Source organism: Hyperoodon ampullatus (assembly GCF_949752795.1).
Source record: "Hyperoodon ampullatus genome assembly, chromosome: 19".
Classification (NCBI taxonomy): Eukaryota; Metazoa; Chordata; class Mammalia; order Artiodactyla; family Ziphiidae; genus Hyperoodon; species Hyperoodon ampullatus.
Genome location: NC_136932.1, coordinates 11419684 through 11443679, shown reverse-complemented (window position 1 = coordinate 11443679; position 23996 = coordinate 11419684). Strand labels below are relative to the sequence as shown.

Below are 23996 nucleotides of genomic sequence, written 5' to 3'. Positions count from 1 at the left end.
TGGCAGCCGGGGAGTCCGGGCCAGGGGGTGATTCTCACCTCGGGCCGCTGCGTGTGCTTCCCAGCCTGCACGCGCCCCCCAGCCGGGCCCCTTCCCCCACCAGTCTCCCGGGGTGGGTGCCCCTCTCTAGCCTGGGTACTTCAGATGTCAGATCGAGGAAGTACCCCTCCCTCTTCCCTGTAGCTGCTTTAACCCGTCAAATGCCCTCACGTTCCCTTTCCTCTGAAATTGTAACATCAGTTTTAAAAAGAAAAACAGAAAACCTCTTCCCGTGGGCACTTACAGGGGTTGAGGGGAAGGGACTCGCACCAGCCGGGAGGGCCTGGGGAAACCTGAAACGGGGGGGTGAGCAGGCCAGGTCACGTTTATTTCCAGCCCTCTTGCCAGCTCGTTTTTTTTTTAAACCTCAAGTTCCCTTTTCTTAACACCCTCGGCAGCTTGTTTTTTTTCCCTCTGATCTGCTTGCTCCACCTTGCTGTCGGCGCCCCAAGGGCTGATTCTGTGGGGGCCGCCCGCAGTTCAGCTGCGGGTCATCCTGGGCAGGGCAGGGGGGCCTGAGGCGCCAGCCAAGCGCTGCTCCTTGCACCTCCGAGGGCTTCACGTTTCTTGCATCACCACGGCCCCCTTTGATCATCTGACCACAGGTGTGGAAGCTTGGCTGGTAAAGATGCCCGTTAACAGTTTTAGAAGTTCTCACACACCCCATCCAGGGAGTTCGGGGGGCTGCAGCTCAACCCAAACGTAAATCTTCCTCCAGAGAGGGAGGGAGGCTGAGCAGAAGAGTGAAGCACAGCCTGGGTGCCCTGAGCGAGCCAAGGGACCAGCTGGGGGCTGGGGATGCCTGCTGTCCCGCTCACTCTCCTGCCAGGTGAGCACGATGAGCTGTTCTCTTCCTGACAAGGCTGTGGGCCTCGCTCTTGAGCCACTAGTTCTACTCCTGCCATCGCATGGGAACAAGCTATGCTTAGGGCTGTGCTTCGTGAAACAGCTTCCAGCTGCGACCGGGAGGTGGCTTCCCTGTGCTCCCCGCAGAGCTGAGGCTCTACCCCACAAGTGAGTGATGCTCCCTGGGACCCTTAGTGCCGTGTGCCGGAGCCCAGGCAGCCGGCTCGGCCTGGGGGGCGGGGGGGGAGGGGGGAGTCAGGAGGCCTGGCCTCTCACGCCAGCCCTGCCGCTCCAGCTTTGTTACTTGAACGAGTCACTTTAAATCCTCAGGCCTAGCTCCCTGTGTCAAATGAGGTTTGGGTGAACCCAGGTTTGCTTGTTTGAAGGATGGAGATCTCTTTCCCTGAAGGGGGTGCCGGCAGGGGCTGGGAGTTGGGGGGTGACGAAGCCCACAAAGTCCCTCCACAGAAGCGCTTTAGGACGGCAGCCTCTGGGCACCACAGCCGCAGGCTCCCGGTTTCCCTCTCTCCGGGGCGCCAAGAGAAGGCGCTGAGGGCAGGTGGCCAAGCTGACCGAACACGGAGACCCCGGGGCCCTTCTGCGGCGCGGGCCGGGCCTCGCAGCCTCGCGTGGCCGGACCGCGTGCCCGGCCGCCCCTGCCATCTTCCTCGGCGGCGGGAGGACTCGGAGCCCGAGGGGGCGTGGGAGCCGCACGGGGACGCTGGGCGGGCCTCCGGGGCGGCCCCCGCGGGTCCTTCGTGCCGCAGGGCCCACGGAGCGGGGAAATGGAGGCAGCGAAAGGCCCAGACGCGCCGGGTTATCCTTTTCCGCCGCGAGGGCCTCGTCAGGAGCGCCATTTGTCCCGCAACCCCAGTCAGCTCCACCTGGACTCGCCCCTGGCCCGAGGCCCGCGGCGCGGGTTCTCCAGCTCCGGTCCCTCCCTCTGTCCGAAGCGGGCCGACGGGGCGGCCGGTTTCGCGAGGACGGTGAGCGCGAAGGCCGAGGGGCGGTGCGGAGCGCTGGGAGAGCGGGGTCGGCGCTGGGTGCAGACAAAGGCGGGGAACGCCAAGCGAGGGGAAGACAAAGCGCAGAAAGGGGGTCGGCGGCGGCGCCGGGGCCCCGGAGGCGGCTCCGGGCGCTGCGGAGCCAATGGGCGGGCGCGGGGCGGGGGCCGGCGGGGGCGGCGCCGCAATAAGGCGGCGGCGGCGGCCGCGGCCGCTCGGGGACCATAGGCAGCGGCGGTAGCTCGCGCCCGCGCACTTCTCGCACCCGAGGCGTTCCCCGGAGACCGACCCCCGCCCCGCGGCCCAGGCCGGGGCCCGGTGAGACCCGCGGGCGGGCCAGGGGAGGGGCCGACATCACGCTCGCAATCCGGGCGGCCCAGGTGGGGGCTGTGGGCGCGAGGGCCGCCGCCCACGGGGTCCCGACGCCGAGCGCCTCAACCCGTCGCGCTCGCCCGTGGCCCCGAGGCCAGCGTCCGCCCTCCGGGTCCGGCCTCCAGACAGAGGCGGGGCCGAGGTCCCCTCGGCTGGACCCGCGGGGGTCCCGGGTCTGGGGTCCGGTACGCGGGATCGGGACGGAGGAGCTGGGTGCGCGGGCGGCGGCTCGGCCGGGCGGGGCGGGCGGCTCGGCCCGCGAGCGCTGTCCAGGGGCTGGGTCGGCCGAGCGAGGACCGCCCGAGGCCCCGCGCCTCAGCCCCGCGCCTCAGCCCCGCTCTGGGGAGGGTCGGGCCGGGGTCAGGCCGGGGCAGCGGATTCTGGCCGCGCCCCCCTCCCCCCCAGGGCCCGCCCTCTCCTGACCTCCCCTCGCTCCAGGCGGGGTCCTGGTTCGCGAAGCGCTCCGGCTGCTGCACGGAGCCCCTCCCCCAGCCGCTGCCAGCTAACTGTTCTTTCCCCGACACATGGTTCCACTCAGGGACCCCTGCCCCCTACGGAGCCCCGTGGGGGACGAGCGGGCCAAGGGGGAGGTGGGTGAGGGGCGGAAGTGGCAAGACCCAGAGCAACAGGAAATGACTTAGGGAAAGTCCCAACCACGGCCCCCCAGCCCCTTGCCTGTAAACACCCCACCCCCACCCTGCGGGCTGGGGAAGGGCTTGTGGGGCCCTCTCAACCGACTTCCCCTTGCAGAACCTAGCGGGTGCCGCGGCTCCACACGGGGCCTCCATCGCCGCCAGCGAGCCATGTTCCAGGCTGCAGGAGCCACCCAGGCCACCCCCTCCCACGTAGGTGCTCAGCTGGGTGGGAGGGCACTCCATTCCCGCAGGTGTCTGGCCTGAGGGTAAAGGCGTGCCGAACTGGCGTGTTTGCCTGTCTCCCTTCCCCTCCTCCTGAGTGTCCCTGGGATGTGGGCTGGTGATGGTCTGGGGCCCTCCTCAGCTGACCCTGCCCCGCCTGCCCTCTCCCTCAGGAAGCCAAAGGTGGCAGTGGCAGCAGCGCGGTTCAGCGCTCCAAGGTAGGGCCCTGAGGCTGGGGTGTGCGGGAGGGCGGGCTGGTCGCGGGTCAGGCCCCTGATGGGGTCTCTCCCGGAACAGTCCTTCAGCCTTCGCGCCCAGGTGAAGGAGACCTGCGCTGCCTGCCAGAAGACCGTGTACCCCATGGAGCGGCTGGTGGCCGACAAGCTTATTTTCCACAACTCTTGCTTCTGCTGCAAGCACTGCCACACCAAGCTCAGGTGCGCCCTTCCCCTACCCCCGCCCTGGCCTTCCTGACCTGACCCGACCCGACCCGACCCGACCCGACCTGACCGCAGCTGTTCTGCTTCTACAGCCTGGGCAGCTACGCGGCGCTGCACGGGGAATTTTACTGCAAACCCCACTTTCAGCAGCTGTTTAAGAGCAAAGGCAACTACGACGAAGGCTTCGGCCGGAAGCAGCACAAGGAGCTCTGGGCCCACAAGGAGGTGGACCCCGGCACCAAGACAGCCTGAGGCCCCTCTCACCGTCCACTCCCTCCTTCCTCCGTCGAGGGCCTGGAGCAGGCAGCGGGCAGGGTGGGAGAGAGGTTGGACCGGGCCCCGGCGGGGGCAGGTGGGAAGGGGATGAGGCCGTCTTGCTCGGTCAGAGGGTCTTGGGGGCAGGGCTCTGCCGCGGGATTCCCTCCTTCTCCCTCAGTGGGTGGGGGGGTTAGGGAACCAGGACTGGGCTTTGCTCACCAGCCCGCTTCCTGCTGCTTCCAGCCTACCCCACCTCACCCCACGGCCCCCTGGGAAGGCTCCCCAACCCAGCTTCCCTATCTAGGTGCCTTTTCTCCAGCAAGGAGTCAGCATGCCCCCCTCAGGGTCCCAAGCTCCCTCACTGCCACCCAGGGCCCTGTGTGGCCCCCACATCTCCCCATCTACCTCTGCCCTTAGCCTGGTCCTGAGCCATGGAGACTGCAGGAAGGTGAGCCAGGGTGCCCCCTGCTGGGTCTCTCCAAATGCCCACCAGGACCCAGTGGGGGAGGGGAGGGAAAGTGGAATAACCCCGCCCTCCCCCCACCCCCCACCCCCACCCCTACCCCCAAGGCGAGGCAGGGCATGCCCATTAGGGCTTGGGACCATCCCACACCACGGAAGCAGCAGAAGCTAAAGCACCGGCCAGGCTGAGAGCCACAGAGACTGGTGGGGAGCTGGCAGGGTCACGTTCCCCTCTTCTTCCATTTCTGCCGGTTTTGACTGTTGTAATCAACCCTGTTTTAAACACGTTTCAACAGATCCTGACTCTGTATTATGTGGCCTGATGGGGGGTTTGTGGCAGGAACAGAGTCACCACACAGAAGTGAAGGGGGACAGGGTCAGCCCAAAGCACCCCTGGCCTTGATTGGTGGTGGGGGGCTAGTGGTGATGGGTGTCAGGGGAATGAACACTGGGCAGCCTGAGAAAAGGGGGTGCGCTTCCCAGCCAGGTCTTCATGCTGTCAAACCCAGAGTGTCTGATGACTGAACTCCACTTTGCCCCTCAGTCTGTGTTGCTTAAGCTCAGGCCGTCAGTGGGTAATGGTGCTGCGCCTTGCTGCGCTTCCGTATGTTGGGGTACAAGACAGAATCCTTTTGCTGAGTCCTCGCCTGAGCCCCCTTTGCCCTGGAATTCAGGAAGGCATGGTGGGAACCAGCAGATCCAGCAATTTGTATCAAAGGTCTCCTAGTCTCTGTGCCCTTTCCCCATCTGTCCTCTTCCTCCTGCTTTCTCAAGCTCCAGGGAAGGGGGCAGCCGTGGTCACCGTCCCAAGCAGTCTAAGGAGAAACAGCTCACCTGCTCTTCTGAGGGGACAACAGTTTACAACAGAGCAAACAAGGCAAGCTTGGAGGATCTAAGATCCCCCCCTGCCCCCACCCCCACCCCCACCCCCACCCCCACCCCAGCAGAATACAGGCAGGATGTCTGGCTTGTCCTGCCCCAGACCCAACCATCCTGATTTCCCCCAACTGCCTGTGGACTCTGTGAATTGGTGGAACAAGAGGGCAGACTCCTGGGGGATTTGCTACATCCACCCCATATACGTCCTTAAGGTCCTAAGTGACCTTATGCCCATAGCACAGGGCAGGGAGCTGGGCCTCAAACTCCGATAGCAGGTGGGCAGGCCACTGTGCTATGTTGCCCCTGGAAATGGCAGAGCTAACAGCAAGCAGAGTTGGCACCCCGAGCCTGGGTCCTCAGAGCGTGAGGAGGGCTGCTGAGAGCCTCACTCGGGGCAGGTCCAACGTCTGCACCAGAGGCCTCAGATGGGGACAAGGATGGTCTTTCTCTGCTCCGAGCTAAGCAACAGCAGCAGATAGCCCTGAGGGAGCTATCAGAAAGGTGGCTCCTGGAGGTGCCCGATCCCTGCCCTGCAAGGATACGACTCAGGTGAGTCCTTCCCTGGGCTGGCAAGACCAGTGGATGCCACAAAGGTCCCAGAAACTGAGCCACATTGAAACTCGGGTCAGGTGAGCTGACAGTGCCACCTCAGTGAGTCAGCTGTGGTAGAACCACCCTCGGCAGAGCTCCGAGGAAGGTGGGGAAGAGAGGGAGCCACTTCTGAGCTAGCAGTGGTACCAGCCAAGTCGCACCATCCCAGGACCCCTCTTGGAGTCATTTCAAGTTCTCATCTGCTAAGGGAGGCAAGCTTGTTGCCAGGCGCCATACCCAGCTTCTCCCAGGTAAACACCTATTCCCTCCACGCCCCCCCAACCAAAAGCACTGCCACAGGACCCCTTGGGTATAAATGATCCCTTTTATTGTAAGTAATGCACGACACTGGCCTGGCTTTGCACTGCAAGCCCTCGGTCAAGATATAGTCAAAATAACTATGGCTGCAGGTTCTTCTGCACGATCCACAATTCAGACACAGACACAGAGCTGGGGTGTGGGCAGGAGGGGCAGGAGGGTGGTGGAGTGTGGACTGTCCCCAGCCCTGGCCTCTCCGTGTCGGGCTGGCCAAGGCTGACATACCCCACGGACTGATGAGCAAGTGGTGGCAGGCCCTTCCCACAGCCAGCCTGGGGCTGCTAGGAGACGGCCCTTCAGATCCTTTGGGCCAGGCCATCTTAGGCCCCACAACTTTTCATCTAGATTATTTAATAAAAAAACAATAAATTAAAATTAAGCAACAGCTTGGTCCTGAGGATGCTGAGCCAGCATGTCCACAGTTTTTGGCACACAAAAAATCAGGGTCGTGGTTTTTTGGAGTGTAGGATTTGTTGGCTTGTTCGCAAATTCATTTTTAAAAACATTCCCTGTGCGGCAAGACCCCGGGGGGGTGGGGCTCTGTGAGAGCCTGAACCTGGGACACAGAGTCGTCTCATCTTGTCGGCACCGGCACCACGCCGTTTCCTGGTGGGGGTCAGGGACTGGGAGCGGGGGTGTGGGCCCAAGAAGAGTGCTACAGCCATCAGGACGGGGTCGTGGAGAGGCCGAGCTGCCGCTCGGCAGCTTTGGTCGAGGCAAGGGGCCAGTCCCCACCCTGGGCAAGAGCCAAGGTGGAGGCAGGAGCACATGCTCAGTGTCTTCAGAGCGCCCGCCTGGGGGTGCCTGACAGAGACCCCTGGGGGAAAAGGATGGAAACAGAGGGGCCCAGGCCCAACTGGCACCGTGCAACACACATTCCTGCAAAACCAGCTGCTTTCATTTTCTCTTCTCTCTCTTGAGGCGTCCATCACCTGTAACAGTCTAGAATTGATATATATAAAAACCATCAAATATGATCTGAGATATAAATTAACAAGTACAAGGCCTCACATTACATGATGTGAAAAGGCTAAAAACAGCGATAGAAACTACATTCATAAAAGTGCATCGTCAACATACAACGAAGGCTTTGGCTTGTTCTGGTGCCCGTGGGGAAGTGGGCAAGGCTGGCAATGAGCTGCCTGGCGCTAATCCCCAGCTCCTTGGAGACACCCATCCCTGGGCACTGGCTTTTTTTTTTTTTTTTCCTTTAATGACAACTCCCAAGGAAACTGGGTGTTGGAGAGGGAGGAGCTCTAGCAATAGGCACATTTTTGGAGGGGAGGGGCCGGAAGAAAGGACCAGCGCCCAGGCTGAGGTAAATAAGGCCAACTCTAAGCTGCTTGGAGATACTGGCTCCCTGACCCCTGCTGCCATTCCTCCCCCATAGGAGCAACAAGGGAAAGAGGCTGAGACCTCATGGGGATGAGCAAGGCTGGCCAAGGAGGAACAGAGCTTTGCGGTTTTGGACACAGCTGGTGGCATCAGAGAGAGCTCTGGCCTAGCAGGTCGTAACCCGCAGACAGCCTGATACGGCTCCCCTGGCTGCCCTGAACGGCCCGCTCGGTCGCCAGCTGGCTCAGATGCCTTCACTGCGTTGTCCATCTTCCTCTCTGCCCCAGGAGGGGAACAGGTGCCAGGCCAGGCGCACAAAGGCCACGACCTTCAGCTCTTTCCAATCTGGCCCAAGGCCCAAGCCCAGAGCAGGGGTACTCGGAGCCCAGAGGGCACACGAAGTCTCCAGTTTAGAAACTGGGTACAGCATAAGAGTGACTCCAACTTGTAAAACAGAGACAATTGCATTGACAAAACTGGGTCTCCCTCTCAGTGGGGGCAGTTCCACATCTCAGGCCCCTGCTTGAGGGTGGGAGGGGGTCAGGGTCATGGGGGCAGGCAGGACAGGCTCCTCCTTCCCTGAATAAGGCAGCATAACATTTGCTTCATTCATCTTTGGTAAAGGAAAGGGACTGGCAAAGCTGGCCTGGGGCTCCAGGGGGGAGCGCAGCCCAGGCCTCCGCTTTCCATTGGCTGCGGGATGCTGGGCTTTACCTCAGGCTTGGGTGGGCTCATCCAGCCCAGAGATGCCCTGGTGGTCTCCAGACATGGGGAGAAGAAACAAAATAACACTCTGAATGAAAGTAACACTATTCAGACCCTCGTGTCCATCCTGTGCCCCCAGACTCCCTGGGGTCTGGTGCTGACTGCGGTGTCAGGACACAGTGCCGAGGGTGGGGCCCACGGCGCCTCGCACACTGTTGCTAGCCCCTTCCCCTCCAGGCTGAGCTTAGGACGCTGGAGCTTCAGGTCTGGCAGGCTGGGGGCTCCCAGTCCGTGAGGCTGCAGCCACCCTACCTGGCTCTGGGCCCCAGCAGCAGAAGGGCACAGACAACGCTGGCTGGACTGCAGCTCCGTGGTCCACAGCCTTGCCTGGGAGAAGCAGCAATTTTGCTGAGCCCCAGAGCAGCCCGTCACCCATGCAGCAGGGGGCGGCCAGCAACAGCGTGGCCTTGAGAGCTCAGTACACGAGCTGTGCAAAGTGGTGTGTGAGCAGCTCCTCGGCCGAAGGTCTCTGGCGGGCCTCCACAAAAATGCGCCTCAGGAAGTCCCGGCCGTGCTCAGAGATGTGGGAGGGCAGCTGAGGATTAGTGGGCTGGGTGGCAATCTTGAAAATGGCGGCCATGGCTTCATACTCTGCCCAAGGTGGTTTCTCTGTCAGCATCTCCACCACAGTGCAGCCCAGGCTCCTGGAGAGAGAACCCCAGTGTCACCCCCTCAACCTGCCCCAGGCTCCCAGCTGCCCTGCCCACTGTTGTGAAAGGAGGTGCCCTTCCCAGAACACACTGAGACAGGATAGGCCAAGCTGACGGCTGACACCCCTGTAGAGGGTCCCCAAGGCCAGAAGAGGCTTCAAAGCCCCATCAGCTTCGTCCACGTGGGCTTCATCAACCTACACCCACCCAGGTGCTTCCTGACATTGGGGAAGAGAACCACTTTAGCATGTTCAGAAAGAGCTCTGAGGTCATGGTATTAGTTCCTGTTGCTGCTGTAACAAATTACCACGAACCTAGTGGCATAAATTTATTATCATTTTGGAGGTCGGCAGTCTAAAATGAGTCTCACTGGGCTAAAGTCAACGTATCAGTGGGATGGTTTCTTCTGGAGGCTCTGAGAGGAGAATCCATTACCCTGCCTTTTCCAGCTACTAGAGGCTGCCTGCATTCCTTGGTTCATGGCCCCTGCCTTGCGTCACTCCAACCTCTTGTTTCCTTTGTCACCTTTTACTGCTCACTCTGATATCCTGCCTTTCTTTTATAAGGACCTTTGTGCTTATACTGAGCCCATCTGGATAATCCAGGATCATCTCCCCATCTCAAAGTTCTTAAATTAATCTGCAAAGGCCTTACTGTCATATAAGGTAACATTTACAGGTAACATTTACTAATCCCTTTGGCATTAGTATGTGGACATCTTCAGGGACCATTATTCATCCCACCACAGTAACATTCTAAGAGGAAGTGATGCTCTCACAACTTTCAGGCCCTTTCAGAGTATGGACATGAAGTTAGGTAGAGCAGGTGCAAGCCACCTGAGCACTAGGAGGGAGTGGAAGCCTGCTGCTGTTTAGAGAGAGATCCAGGCCCTCAGACTGGATCCTAGTTCTTTCAGGGATTTAGCAAACATCAGGGATGTTTTCCATGGCCAAGTTCTCAGTGATAACAAAACAGTTGCTATTCAGAGTTAAAACACAGCGAATCTGCTGTATGTACTGCTGCAGGCACCACCACCTCTGCCCACATGGAGCCTACAACCTGGCCTCGCTGGCCAGAGGTGAGTTCTCACTCCCTCCTGCCACACTGCAAAGCCCCCAAGCCTCATTCCTAAGTTGGAGCCACTACAGCCCAGACAGGGAGATGGGGTCCCAGCACGTCCCCAGTGCTCACCACACGTCTGCCTTCCTTCCGTAGCCCTCACCGCTGATCACCTCAGGGCTCATCCAGTAGGGTGTGCCAGTGACTGAGCGCATGCCCGTGCCTGACATGCAGATGGTCTGCAGGCGCTTGCTGGCCCCGAAGTCCCCCAGCTTCACATTCCCAGCAGAGTCTCGGAGGATGTTGGCTCCTAAGGCATGAAAGGGCAGAGGCTGCAACCCTGGACCCCTGGGCACTTTCCACCATCCTCCCTCTGTCTCCCTCCCAGGTCAAAGGGCTGCTGGGGAGGATGGGGGGCTACCACGAATTAGACATGAACTGCACAGAACAAACAGGCTAGTGACGGGAAGCCTCAGCCCTACAGCACCAACCGTCATCACCATGGCCGACATCTGCAGAGCACACTTCACAGTATTTTCCCAAATTGCTCAACTGATATTCATGCCAATCCCCCAAGGAAGCAATGAGGGTTCCACTTTTCAGAAAGTTCAAAATGACCCGGTCCAAAGTTCCCAGGTAACTAGGTCACGGGGACCACACAGCCGCCCATGCTTACCCTTGATGTCCCGGTGAACAATCATGTTACTGTGCAGGTAGGACATGCCCTCCAGGATCTGCCGGGTGTATTTTCGGGTCACACTCTCTGTCAGAGCTCCGTAGGCCTTCAACTGGTCTTTCACTGAGCCCTAAAGCCACAGGAGTCAGAGGGAGTCACTGCAGGAAGGTGTTGGGAAGGGGCAAGGCTACTTCCAGCCCCTAGCATTTGGCAAAGGAGTGATTCTTCCGATCCCCATTTGTGATGTGCCAGGCACTTTGCTAGGGGCTGTCAGGCAGCTTGGAGAAAAGTCTGAGACAGTCCTTTCCTCAAGCAACGGATGACCCAAATCCAGAAGGGAGGTCTGTCTACTCCAGGTAAAAGCGCTACTTACTGGACAGTGCCACTGCCCTGTAAGCCTCAGGTTAGGGTGGCCTGGGACTCTTCTCACCCCGCACCATCACTGCAGCCAGACGCAGGGCCTGCTGACTCCTAGTCCTGCCACTGCCTCACTTTCCCCCCTGAGCCTCTGGAGTCTCAGGTAATCAGACCCATGTCAAAGGGACCCCTCCTCCACAGCCCCCAGCCCCAGCAGAGGTCCTCTCCTGTGTGTCCCACATGCATCTGGGGAACATACCCCCGGCATGTACTCCATGAAGATGGTCAGAGTCTTCTCGGCACGGTCCCGCAGGCAGCCATAGTACTGCACTATGCGCTCGTGCTGCAAGTTCTTCAGCAACTGGATCTCGCACTCCAGTGCACTCACCTCCTAGGGGAGAGGCCTAGTTGTCACCTAGGCTTTCAGGGCCCTGGTTCCACCTGCCTAGGATCAGCTCAGCTTGCCCTAGTCAGTAGCCTCAGAGGAGTCTGTCTGCCTTGGGAACTTCAGCTGGAGAAAAGGGGGGACTCTCAACTGTTTGGCCCTTGTCCACAATGCTGGCTAAGCCTTGGGATGGTGGCATTCCCAGGCTGGAAGACAGCAGACAGTGGGGTGGGAGACGGGTTTGTGGGTGCAACTCAGCAGTTTAGATAACTGCTGTATTTGTCCACTCAAACTGGAATGAAGGTCACATCCAAAGCTAAGCTCCAAAGACAGGCTCCTTCCTGGTCTGAGAGCTGGGAGAGAGAGGCATCTGTTTGGTGAGGGTAGGGCAGGTACTGCTCTTTGTAGCACTGCCCATCACCTCCCAGTTTGGGTTGCTTGGTACTTTGGCACCAACTCAGTTCCTCATACCCAATCTCTCCCCTGGGCCAGGGTCAACAGCAAGGGAGCCTGGGAGGAAGAATGATGGGAGAAGCAACCTGTAGCATCTCGAGCAATCTGTGCAACGAGACAGGTATTTTCTTGAGAGGGAGGAACTGGACGTCAGACCATGGGGAAGGCAGTACCTTGCTTGTCTCAGGACTGTCTGGGTCAAACTGGACCTGCTTGGAAGCAAGTTCTCGTCCTGTGTCCACATCATAGCACAAATAGACCCTGCCAAAGGCACCCTGGCCCAGGAGCTTCCCCCGGCGCCAATTGATGGGGGCACTGGGAGCTACAGGAGAACAGAAGGAAAGAGCATTAGAGTTCGTGCACTTAGTTACCGATATCCTGCCTCATCCTACAGAGGCCCGAGCTGCCCCCTCACCCGGCATCATCACATGTCTCAGCATAGCATCTCCACACCCATCTGGAACAGGCTCAGTGCCCTGGTCAATCAGACCTTAAGGCCCAAGGCCTGAGAAGCAGAGGATTGGCTAAAATAGTGGTTAAATGTTCATGTGAATTGATTAAATACCTTCATACTTCCAAGGCCCCCAAATATCTCATATCTCATTATGGATCTCATTAGGGATTAAGGAGACTGCTCTTCAGTTTAAACATGGAAAAACTAAAGGCCAGAGAGAAGTGGCTTGTCACACAACAGTGGAGTGAGGACTAAGGTCCAGGGGATCTGCTGCCCACCCTCGGGCTCTTCCACTGGGTGCGGATGGGCCAGAGCTGCCAACTGCTGAGCCGAACAGCCCCAGTGGACCCGCTGGCCTCCCGCCCTGCAGTTGGTCTGAGCATCCCCTGGGCAGCCTCCACCTGGCCAGGGCCCACTCCTCACACTTGGTTGGCACGTTCCTCTCCTGCACAGAGAGGGCGTTCTCACTGTCCGCACTCCGCAGGCGCCCTCGGGGGTCCAGGTACTGCACTGCCAGGCCCATGTTCTCGCCATTTGTGCTCAGGGAGCGGCTGGAGGGCACCAGGGTGAACAGGTTGCCTTGATGACGTCGTATTCGGGGAAATGTTCTTCTGCCTGAAGGGTTGCAGGGGCCAGAATAGAGCAAGTCAGACCCCTGGCCACAGGCTGAATGTGCAAACCAGGCCATAACAGCAGCTCCAGTTGGGCGAGCTCTCTAGAACCTATCTGCCCTCCCACCTGACTCGTGCCAGAATGGCTAATGTCTCAAGCATCCTGAGAATCAGGACAAAAGCAGGAATTAGCAAGCAGCCAGATGGTTTAGGGAAACCTAGCCAAAGCGAAAGCATAGGGCTGGCCCCTATGTCCTACATCACTCGCAGGGCCAATCCACGGCTGATCTATTTTCCTTGGCATCCTAACCCTAAACCTCTGAGGAAGCTCCATTCCGTTTGCTGCGTGAGGCAGAAGGGGGCGTTGGAGAGCTGACGCCCTGGAGCACGCTGTGCACTCAGACAAAGGACAGAGTTGCTAGAGGCAGCATCAGTCTACAAATACCAGCCTCCCTCTTTTTTTTTTTTTTTTTTTTTTTTTAACCCTGACTCTACTGCCTCAAGCCTGGGCACAGTTCCTCAGGAATAAAGGAAACATGGGGCCTGGAGTGCTTGGGCCACCCGCTCCAGTGGCTTTTCCTGGAGGAGCTTTAACCACATCCCTTCTGATGTGGCCAGCAGGGGGCAGGGTGGAGGCGCACTCACCATCATTGTAGTCCTTGTGGTGCACGGACACGTGGTAGCGCCGGGGGTAGGTTCCACCTTTGACCCCTTTGTCATAGAGCTGAGTTTCCCGATCTGAGTAGGAGAGAGGAATCACTGGCTTCTCGACAGGCCAATGTTAGTGATCCATTTAAGCCTCTAGGTCACCTGAGACCTCAGAGCAGCAAGCCCTGGCCTCTCTTCCCAGCTCAGCCATCAAAAAGCAGACTGCCTGCAGCCCCACCCGGACACCCCGCAGTGCTCACCCAGGCTCTGGAGAACTCACCCGAGAATTCCTGTCTGTTGTCTGGGAAGCTCTGGGCTCGGGACATTCGTGATTTCCGGAAGGATGGGCTAGAAAAACAAAATGAATCACAAAGTAGACTTCAGGGTACCTCCAAAGCAGCTCAACAGGGCAGAAGGCAGGATACTCACACAGACTGCTTCTCCTAGCTCCTTCCCACACATGTCATTGCATGGTAGGAAGCAGAGTTGGAGAGAAACAGCCCTTTCCTCAGCCTACTACTTTCTCTCCACTAGTCTGAGGCCCACATCTGACGGGGTCCTGAATAATGAAGCCCTCCAGTGCTACCGACCTCCACCCTGGCTGCACAGCGCTTTATCTTACCCTTTCCTCCCACCTTGGTGACAAGGGAAGAGCTGCACAAAGTCCCTTGCCCAGCGCAGTAATAAAGATAGCAACAGCATCATCCTTTCAGACTAATCACCACCGTCCCATTTTAGAGACGTGGAAAACAGGAATAGAGAGGTTAAAGGGCTTGTCCAAAACTATTCAACTAATATTTGGTGGAGCTGGGTCTATATGGCTCCAGATCCCGTGAAGGGAAGATGAAAGCTCTGACCTTAGGTTACGCTGGCCCTCAAGGAAGTAAAGTCCAGGTCACTGAGTCTGACTCCCAAGGAGAAGAAAACAAAGCATTGGAGGGACAGAGGAAAAATTCAAGAATCAAGTGAGTTATCTTTCCCAGCATCCACCTGAACGGTTCTTTCCCTCATGTGAGAGTGCCTTTTGAAAAGGTCATAGGTCAGAAACTCTCAAGGCAGTGATGCAGGGGCTGTCCCCTACTTCCCAACTGCTAGACCTTCTGTGGTCCTGTCCCGCAGCTCCCCTCCCCCACCAGCGTGGCCACAAAGCTTAGAAGAGAGTTCAAAGCCAGAGTCAGTTCCTGTCCTGGCAGAGCTCTCAGGTTGCGGCAGCAACTCTGGCACTTTCACCTGTGCCTTCTTACTTTTTTTTTTTTGTTTTTTTGCGGTACACGGGCCTCTCACTGTTGTGGCCTCTCCCGTTGCGGAGCACAGGCTCCGGACGCGCAGGCTCAGCGGCCATGGCTCACAGGCCCAGCCGCTCCACGGCATGTGGGATCTTCCCGGACTGGGGCACGAACCCGTGACCCCTGCATCGGCAGGCGGACTCTCAACCACTGCGCCACCAGGGAAGCCCTGCCTTCTTACTCTTTTGGTTGGAAAGCAAGCCTAAAATAAGGCTGCAGATTGGATGCCAATAAGCAACTGTGACTGTTCTATGATACCTAGAGGGGAGACCACACTCAGCAGCTCACAGGTCTGTTAGGAGAGACACGGTACAAATCCGGCCATGGTCACAAGGTGATTACCCCTGTGAGCAATTAATCAGTTACAGAAAGAAAAGAAAATCCCCAGAACTGTTCCTTAGCCTCTGACCACAGTCCTAAGTCCAGCCAGACGTGGTCAAAATGTGCTCTTGAGCATAATAAGGTCAAGGAGAGAGACTGGCTACATCAATGATAGATATGACAAAGCCACCAATGATAGGTGGCCAATGATAGGTGCCAAAGCCACCTCCAAACACCCACCCCGCTGACGGGCAAACCAGCTCCACAGAACCATGTGGTGTGTAAAGGATGACGCTTGTTGCCTCCCAAAGTGTAAGAACAAGATTACACACCAAGCATGCAGTGTGGTAAGCTAGGCAGTCTGAATATCTTGTTTTCTGGTTTTTATATCCCAGTTTCTTATTCCACCAGAAAGACTTGGAGAAAAAAAAAGAAAGTAAACCCAAAGGTGATAATTCAGTTTTGTCCCCCAAGCATTGAAGGTCGTCCAGATCTCAGCAATGAGGCTAAGGGTACAAGGGCAGCATGTGTTATGTGGGAAGTCAAAACATGTAAAGTGCTTGGAACAACAGAGCAAGCATTTAATACATGTGAGCTGCTATTATAACCTACTACATTCATCTAATTATACAAACATAACATTCTCCCTGTTTGGAAAATTAAGGAGAGGGCTAGGAGTGCTAGCGAGAGGTTTCTTTCCCAGAAGCATGACGTTTTAACCATGGGCCTGCAGACCATTGTGTAGTTCAGGGACACACACACTAGCTGACTCCATTTCCTCAGCTCATCAGTTCCAAAAATGCCTATGCACTAACTCCCGAACCAGCCACAGTCTCATACCTGTCTGCAGACCTGTCCAAGGACTGGCAGCTTCCTGACAAGGAATTTTCAGCACTGCTCAGGGGATCCAGCATCTGCAAGGCAAGTCATACAATAAAACCCCAGCCCCAATCCCAGCCAGGTGACCCAGCCAAGGCCAGCAAATGGTCCTTTTCCTTTTCCAAAATTTGAAGGTGCCCTTTCTCCGCCAGGGCAGTGGGAAGAATGGTTAGGAAGGTACCATTCTCCCCCGCAGTCTGAAAGGCAAGTTTCCAGGAGTGAGAAAAATGCCTGGCTGGCATCCCAAGGAGCTCTGCCAGGAGAGCAAAGCAGAGACGCTGCTTCTCTTGTTGACATTTTCTTGGCTTGTGAATGCTGGAGCCTGGTGCTGGAGATGGTCCTACCCTGCAGAGGCTTCCAGTGCATTTGGGTGGGACCATAATGCTTCTGTTTACACTCCACAATTTATAATTTACAATTCATAATTTTATTGCCCTCATTTCACAGACAAGCCACTGCAGGTCTAGAAAGGTTAGGAGAATTGTCTGAAGTCATGAAACTAGTTAGTACACAGCTGACACAGAACAAAAATTTCCCAGTTCCTGGTTCTCCTGCACAGCCAGTAAGTATCTATGTAAGTTAAAATGTTTCTCTGGCCCTTGGTCAGATGCAGTAACAAAAAGCCTTCAGATTAGCTTTTTCTCCAACTAATCTCCCCTTCATTTTGCCTATGGGGGGTATTCACTATCAGAGAATTTATTATTTGAGATCCAAAGTTAAACATTACATAGGGAAGCAGAGTATCAGAACCATGAAAATTCATGAACAACTTCCATAAAATTGGTTTCCATCTCAAATTATCTCTTCCCATTTAATGCTGGAGTCCACCTCACCCATATTGTCACTCATACATTGTCATATATGATTTTTAAACTGCCGATCAAGGCAAATTAATTGAAAAGTAAAATCCCAAAAATCTTGCTAAGGATATAGGATTTCCCCAAGAGGATAAAACCAACATGGGAAAGAATTGCTCCCAAACCATTAAGTACATATTTGGCGAAGTTAGATCAGATAACAGAAGAAGAGAGAATGAGTAAGTATAACAACATGACAGGTGTGATGAAGGCGGAAGAATACCAAAGGTTCAAGAGAGGCCTGTGGGAAATACACTGAACCCCGTGAAGGCTTCTGTAAAAAAAAAAAGGAGCCTCTTTAGGACAGTGCTGCAGAAGTCAAAGAGGAAGTGAAGGAAGTTATGTTGTGCTAGTAAAATTTTTGTTAGAAAAATTAAGCCAAAAAAGTTAGCCTGAATCATGCTTTGTTCATTCTAAAAATTAGCAAATAGATGCAACTATTACTCAAATCTGATTAAAGAAAAAACAAAATAAAGTTATCTTAGTTTCATTTTTCAAGAAAGTCCCAGTTGGATACTCTTTCACTATATACTATGCTGTTTTGGTCTCTGTTAAGTGGATTTATCTTGAATGGCCCATCAGCAGCAGCAATTCTCTTTAGCTAAAGAGGCAGGCACTGGGGAAGGACCTAGGCATTCTCCTGCTTCCTTGGCCTCTTTCTAAAAGTCTATCCTCACTACAAGTCTAATACTCCCATGCCTTCCAGGGCCAGGCAGGTAAAGAAGTAAAAGGACCAGGATATAGGACCATGGGGAGGGATAGAGAGCAAAGGCAATCAAACTCATTAGCAAAGTCACCCCTAGTACAGCTGATGTCTGGAAGCACTCTGGTTAGAGAAAATGGAAAGGATGGTCAGTAAGATATCCAAGAAGGGACTCTGCAGCTAAAAGCACTCTAGGTCACTGTTCTAAACATAAATTTATCTGGAAGACAGGACTGTAGAAGAGAGAAGAGGCAGTGTAAAAATGCTTCTCATAGCCTATATAGTTTGAACAACGCTACACAGAGATTAGCTATTGAGGGGAAAGAACAGTTTTAAGAATCAGTTTTAGGAAAAAGAAGTTATAAGAATCAGGTTTTTTGGTAAAATCCCCCATGTGATGGCGCTGGCCTTCTACTGGATGCTTTTACCCTTAAGAAATTTCCTCTTTCAAGATCAAATCCCAAAAGTTTATAAGACAGATCTTTTTCTTGCAATCAAAGCAAGCTCACTGAAACAACTTCAGAATGAAGCCAGAGATCTCATTCTTGCTGAATTCACTAAGCCAAAGTGCCATTTTCATCAAGTGGGCCACAAGTTTAAAAAGCTAGCCATTAAAATGGGTAAGCCATTGTGGTAGACACACCCTAGGATGTCCCCACTCCACCCCACCCCAGTAAGTCAAAAGCCTTGCCTAGCCCCCGCCCCTTGAGTATAGGTAGAACTTGTAATTTGCTTCTAGTCAATAGACTAGCAAAGAGGATGGGATATTCATTCCCATAATTGTGTTGCATTATATAAGACTTTATCTTTTTTTAAATTTAATTAATTAATTTTATTTATTTTTATCTATTTTATTTATTTATTTATTTATTTTTGGCTGCATTGGATTTTCATTGCTGCGTGCGGGCTTTCTCTAGTTGCAGTGAGCGGGGGCTACCCTTTTGTTGCAGTGTGCAGGCTTCTCACTGCAGTGGCTTCTCTGGCTGCAGAGCACAGGCTCTAGGCGTGTGGGCTTCAGTAGTTGTGGCACACGGGCTCAGTAGTTGTGGCTCCCGGGCTCCAGAGCGCAGGCTCAGTAGCTGTGGCTCATGGGCTTAGTTGCTCCGCAGCATGTGGGATCTTTCCGGACCAGGGCTCAAACCCGAGTCCCCTGCATTGGCAGGCGGATTCTTAACCACTGTGCCACCAAGGAAGCCCAAGACTTCATCTTTGCATACTAGAGCAAGAGATTCTTCTGCTGGCCTTGAAGAAGCTACCATATTCTGAGAGGGCCACATGGCAAGGAACTGCAAGTGGCTTCTAGGGCTCAGAGTGGCCCCTGGCCGACAGCCAGCAAGAAAACAGGGACCACAGTGCTACAACCACAAGAAATTGAATTCTGCCAACCACCATGTGAACCTGGAAGGGAACCCCAAGCTTCAGAAAGAAATGCAGCCTGGCTGACACTTGACTGCAGCCTTGTGTGACCCTGAGTGGAGAACCCAGCTAAGTCATGCCTGGATTCTGGGCCCAAGGAAACTGTAAAATAATAAATGTCTGCTGTTTAAAGCTGCTAAGTTTGTGGTTGTTTTATTTAGCCACAGGTAACTAATACAGCTGTCTACTATCATAAAAGTCCACCCAAAGGAGCCAGTCCTACTTTGGACTGGTATACTCGTTACCTTTCATTAAGAAATAGCAAAACTAAAATCTGGTTGAAAAGCAAAATAAAATCTGTCTGTTTAGGACTGGTCACATGTTAAAACTCTGCTGAAATGACAGGTCGTTGTAAGGAAGTATACAAACAGCGGAGTGGTGTTCTGCAGGGAGACCAGTGAGAGGACCACGGAAGAGGAAAAATCTGTCAAATGCATATCCAGCACCAAGGAGGCCAGGTAGCTTAGATTCTGTCTTTGGTAGGAATTGATATTTGGCCCCTAGAAAGGAAAAATTCATATTTGGGCAGGCCTGGTTTACAAAAAAGCTACTGGATAGGACTCAAGTCCCTCACCTCCACACCATGCCCACAGAGGACTTCCCCTGCTAAGCGTGGTCTGACACGTCCCAAGACATACCCCAGCCCCAAAACCCCCATCCCCAGACTATACTCACGCACTGCTCGCTGGTCTCTGGGATGAACTCCCCCTCGCTGTTGATGCTGGTGTAGGACCCCTGTCGGGCAATCCGCTGCTGCCGCTCAGGCACGTAGCCAGGGGGAGGCGAGCTTCGGCCGGGGTTCTGGGAACCTAGAGCACAGAAACACGACCTTTGACTGCAGAGCCAGGACCTGCAGCCTGAGAGGAGCAGACTTGGGGCCGGCTCAGACCAAGCATCTGCTTGGTGGTGGAGAGCTGGTTTGGCTCTTTGAACATCCTGGAGGAGAGGGAGGGCCTAACAAAGTGCTGAGGTTCAAGGAAACTTCCTGAGCCAGGCAGCTCCTCCCCCTAACCCAAGGACCCCAAGAAGGAAGAAAAATACTTAAGAGAAAAGTTAAAGAATGGTGGGTAGAGCTGCTCTTTGAAAGATAGTCTTTAAGGAGTTTTAAACTATTATTTTCAATGTCCTTCAAGAAACTGACTCCTTCATTCTTCTTCATGAAGTCAGTCGATCAGAACACAAGGATCATGCGGTTTCTAGAGACGCTATTTTAATGAATTCGCCACCGAGAGCACTTGGTGCTCCAATCTCTTGTTGGAGGCATCAACCCATACTGTCTCCAAGAACCACTGACACGATCTCGGGTGGGAAGGCTAACAACCTGAGGCTCTTGGTAGTCTGGCTTCCCCACTTGACTCGAGGGCAGACGCCAGAAACCAAACTGCTCTAAAAACAGGCATAGAATTATGCTGGATTTCCACTTGCAACACCTCACTCACAGGGTAGAGGCTACCAATTCTGAGATAAGGAGGTACCTGAACCATGCCTTTCAAATGATCTCAGACAGCCATGGAGGAAAGAGTCTGTTTGTCCAAGTTTTCTAACCCCTGGTAGAAACTGATGCTACTCAGAGTATACATTTAGGGATGCTATGCCATGAACTAACAGAGCAATGAAATCAGCCAAGGCAATTTTTCTTTTCTTTCTCCGCGCCCTCCAACCCCCTGGCCACCTGCACAACATGCGGGATCTTAGTTCCCCGACCAGGGATCGAACCCTCGCCCCCGCAGAGGAAGCGCAGAGTCTTAACCACTAGACCGCCAGGGAAGTCCTTCTTTTCTTTTTTATACTCTGTTACCTTGTCTTTAATTCTCACAACACTCTTACAGCGGAGGTGCATTATTATCATCCACAGTGTGCAGAAGGGGAAGCCAAGGCCCAAAGTCATGTGGTGTCTTAAGGGTGGTGCTGCATCTAGAAAACAGGCCTTGTGACTCCCAGTATATTTCAGCCAAGGCAATTTTGAGACCACAGTTTATTTCCAAAAGGGGCAGCCATGCTGCTCATACATTCCCCATAAGCAATCCAAATGGGGGGGGGGATCCCACCCATGGGGAAATGTGACAGCCTTTCTGCCAAGAGCAGGAGGGAGGCAAATATGGGGATTTCTTGACAGCACAAGGGAAACACAGTGCCATGTCTCATGCAGCTCAAATTCAGAGTTGTTCTGTCAGTGATCACTTGTGAGTTGGATGCAAGATGCCATCTGGCCAACAGAGGGCTCGTAGGCAATGACTAGATGGAGGTGGGGGAAATCGAACAAGAAAGCTACTCCATTTTTCAGAGGGCCAGATGTCAAAGATCCATGCAGCTGGCCATTTCCCTTGCCACTGTAGCACAAAATGCCAGTGTAACCATGAAAAGAAAGATACTTTTCTTAAGCCCTAGCATGCCCCAAAGCACAGAGCACTTTTTAACACATGGCTTACAAACATTAGCCCAGTGCCTACTTCCCACTTCCGGCTTTGGAAAACATTCTAGTAGCCCACAGGTTCTACGGAAATCCAATCCCTATGTTGGCAACATTTGTCAGCAGCAGAAGCGACCTAAAAAGGTGAGCAAGGTATAGTGAGAAAAGCCTAGGCTTGAAAATTACATAAACAGAGGTTCAAATCAGGCTTTGTCACTCATTAGCTGAATGATTTAAACTCTCACCTAAATTTCCTCCTTTCAAAAATGGGAACAACTATCTACCTCATAACCGTTTTTGGAAATTATAAATGAAATGTGGTAGCACAGGTACACATATACGTGGTAGGAACTCAGTAGAATTCCATTCGTTCCCTTCACTCTGTGTAGCAGATATAATGGGTAAGACAGACTCAAGAGCCATTCTGCCCTCCTAGTGCGCCTTCCAGCACTTCAGAAGTTCATCAGCTAGAAGCTATTCTAAGACCTCCTTTAGGTTCAGCCAGTCAGATGCACTTGTGTGAGATCTGGATGGCTTCCTAATGTTCCTGGGCACAGTCCTAGAAGCCTTGGTTTTTCTGCTGCAGCACTAGCAGAGGCCCCACACCTGATTTCTAGTTTTTCTGATGTCAAGACACAGATGCAGGTATCCCTGTGTAAGTGGTGTGTGGACAGAGCACAGGGGACCTTTGCTTCTGGATCTGGTGGCTTCCTCATTACAGAGGGAAGAAGAGCTCTGCAGTGTGTCTTTAGACTCAGAGTCTGTTTCTCACTCTTCATGATTTTACAAGCCAGAATGTGCATCAAATGCCTTCTTCCTGAAACTAGTCAGAGTGGATTCTGTTCTGTGCAACTGAACCCTGACCAATACATTCTGGAGCGAAAAGGTATTACATATTTGACCTACAACAAACAAAAAATGTCTCTTGTGAGGAACTGATGAGAGAGAAAGAAAAACTCTTACGTATTGATGAAATCCTATACACTGGTCCAAACTACCCCCAGGTAGGCTGAACTACCCTCGATCTGTTACAAGGAGCATCTAGGGTGAGACCTCCCCGGCATAAAAGATCCCTGGCCCCTCAACACCCATTCTCTCCTTCACCGCTGCCACTGAACTCTCCCCTGGTTTTGCAGGTGGGATGGGACTAGCTCACATGAGGCCAGCACTACAGACCCAGGAGGGGCTGGGGGAAAACAGCAAAGGTTTTCTGAGCTTTTATTTCCAGCCAGAGACTTTCACTTTTTCCAATACACATTGCTGCCTGCCGAGAGCCAGCCTTGTTATCTGATGGGCAATGGGCCAGGGGCTATTGTGCACAGGCCCACAGCTTGGGGCAGGAAAGGGAAGTCTCCCCAAACCAATGGCTATCAGAGGAAGCGAATGGAAAAACCAGGAGTTGGCAGAACTGCTCCAGAGCATTTTCAGTTTTGTTTTTATCTTCATTTCAGAAATTAGGGGCTAATTAGACACACAACAGCATCTGAGAACAAGTGACACAGGGACCTGAATAGGACAGGATACTGAACTGTAAGACTCACTGATCCTCACATATTTACCAGCAGGGACAACAGTGAGCCAGACAGCACAAACCAGTGCTATGCAAGACACAGCTCATCCTAGGTCTCAGAAGGCAGGCAGCTTCTCTGGGCCACCCTTCCCTGGCATTCCAGCCTGATCTTGCTCTAGTCTCATCAGGCCACTTATACCAAGGGGCCCCCTCTCAGCACCAGCTGAAGTAAAAGAACATAGTAGTAATCCTGTGCTCAGAAGGCTCTCTTCGGAACAAGGATTTCAGCTGCCAGCTGTCTGCATTCCTCCAGGGCTTGCTGGCTCTCTGCTTGCCTCCTTGATCTGGGGCAACAAAACCCTTACCCTAGGATACGGTTGATTCTTTTGCTCTGTCTTCTAACTCAAAGCTGAAAGCTAGGTTCTCAGACTCTAGCCCTTCTCATAGGAGACTCCTGTCAGGAAGCTGATGCAGTCAGGAAGTTGCCTCCACAGGGAGTTAGTTCTAGGGCTTTGGGTCAGTGTTAATGTGCAGGTCATTGCAAGTACAAAGAGAGAGCTTTTTTTGGCCATCGACTATTTTCTCTAAACCTTATTCTCTCTTTGGGAGCTGATGAGGGGAAGAATCAAATCTTTTTTTCTTCTTCAATATCCTCGCACTGGACCAGGTTGTGCAGAGCAGAGCTCCTCAATATTTTCATCTCGTAAGACCTTGAGAACATCCTGTGTTTCAACTTTCAAAACTCCCATTTTATTTTGAAGTTGTCACCACCACGAAACAGTTTCTGGTCTCATCTAGTATCACAGAAGAATTTTTAGCAAGAAGGAGAAAAAAACCTGTGCAGTGAAGGAAGCTTACCTTTTCGTTTCCATGTATGCGGCCACTACCTTTGCAGTCCTGGTTCCCACTCTTGCATATCTTACCAGGACTGGAGGTTTGCACCGTGTATAGCTCTCTAACTTGTTACTGCCCGGGTGTCACTGTAAGTCATCTCATCCTTTCAACATTCCTTTTCCCTCTGCCTGAGTTTTTCCTCCTCTGTTCTCAGAGGAAGAGGGCTGCCCTCCTCCTTACCAAGGCACTATAAGCCCTCTGCCTGGACTCCCCAGTTCACCCCCAGCAGGAGTCAGCTCCCCTATGGTCCCCTCTTCACCA

At 54.0% G+C, this 23996-nt stretch overlaps 2 protein-coding genes across 2 annotated transcripts in view; one reads left to right on the top strand and one right to left on the bottom strand.

Moving 5' to 3' along the window:
• Nucleotides 1-2091: 2091 nt before the first annotated feature.
• LIMD2 (LIM domain containing 2) lies at nucleotides 2092-3810 on the top strand (the record flags this gene model as incomplete). The annotated part of the gene is made up of 5 exons (XM_079724946.1): nucleotides 2092-2207; nucleotides 3012-3106; nucleotides 3292-3336; nucleotides 3416-3555; nucleotides 3651-3810. The coding sequence occupies exons 2-5, from the start codon at nucleotides 3065-3067 to the stop codon at nucleotides 3808-3810; spliced, it is 387 nt and encodes a 128-aa protein (XP_079581072.1). The 5' UTR covers nucleotides 2092-2207; nucleotides 3012-3064.
• Nucleotides 3811-8581: 4771 nt separating this feature from the next.
• The window catches only part of MAP3K3 (mitogen-activated protein kinase kinase kinase 3), a gene marked incomplete at its 3' end in the record, with an annotated part of 60766 nt that continues 45351 nt past the window's right edge, over nucleotides 8582-23996 (bottom strand). The window contains exons 8-17 of the mRNA XM_079725933.1: nucleotides 19597-19730; nucleotides 15907-15980; nucleotides 13740-13807; nucleotides 13453-13549; nucleotides 12624-12811; nucleotides 11920-12068; nucleotides 11168-11299; nucleotides 10552-10681; nucleotides 10008-10185; nucleotides 8582-8810 (exon numbers count right to left, since the gene is read on the bottom strand). Coding sequence (XP_079582059.1) covers nucleotides 8582-8810; nucleotides 10008-10185; nucleotides 10552-10681; nucleotides 11168-11299; nucleotides 11920-12068; nucleotides 12624-12811; nucleotides 13453-13549; nucleotides 13740-13807; nucleotides 15907-15980; nucleotides 19597-19730 — 1379 coding nt within the window. The remainder of the gene's footprint in view (nucleotides 8811-10007; nucleotides 10186-10551; nucleotides 10682-11167; nucleotides 11300-11919; nucleotides 12069-12623; nucleotides 12812-13452; nucleotides 13550-13739; nucleotides 13808-15906; nucleotides 15981-19596; nucleotides 19731-23996) is intronic.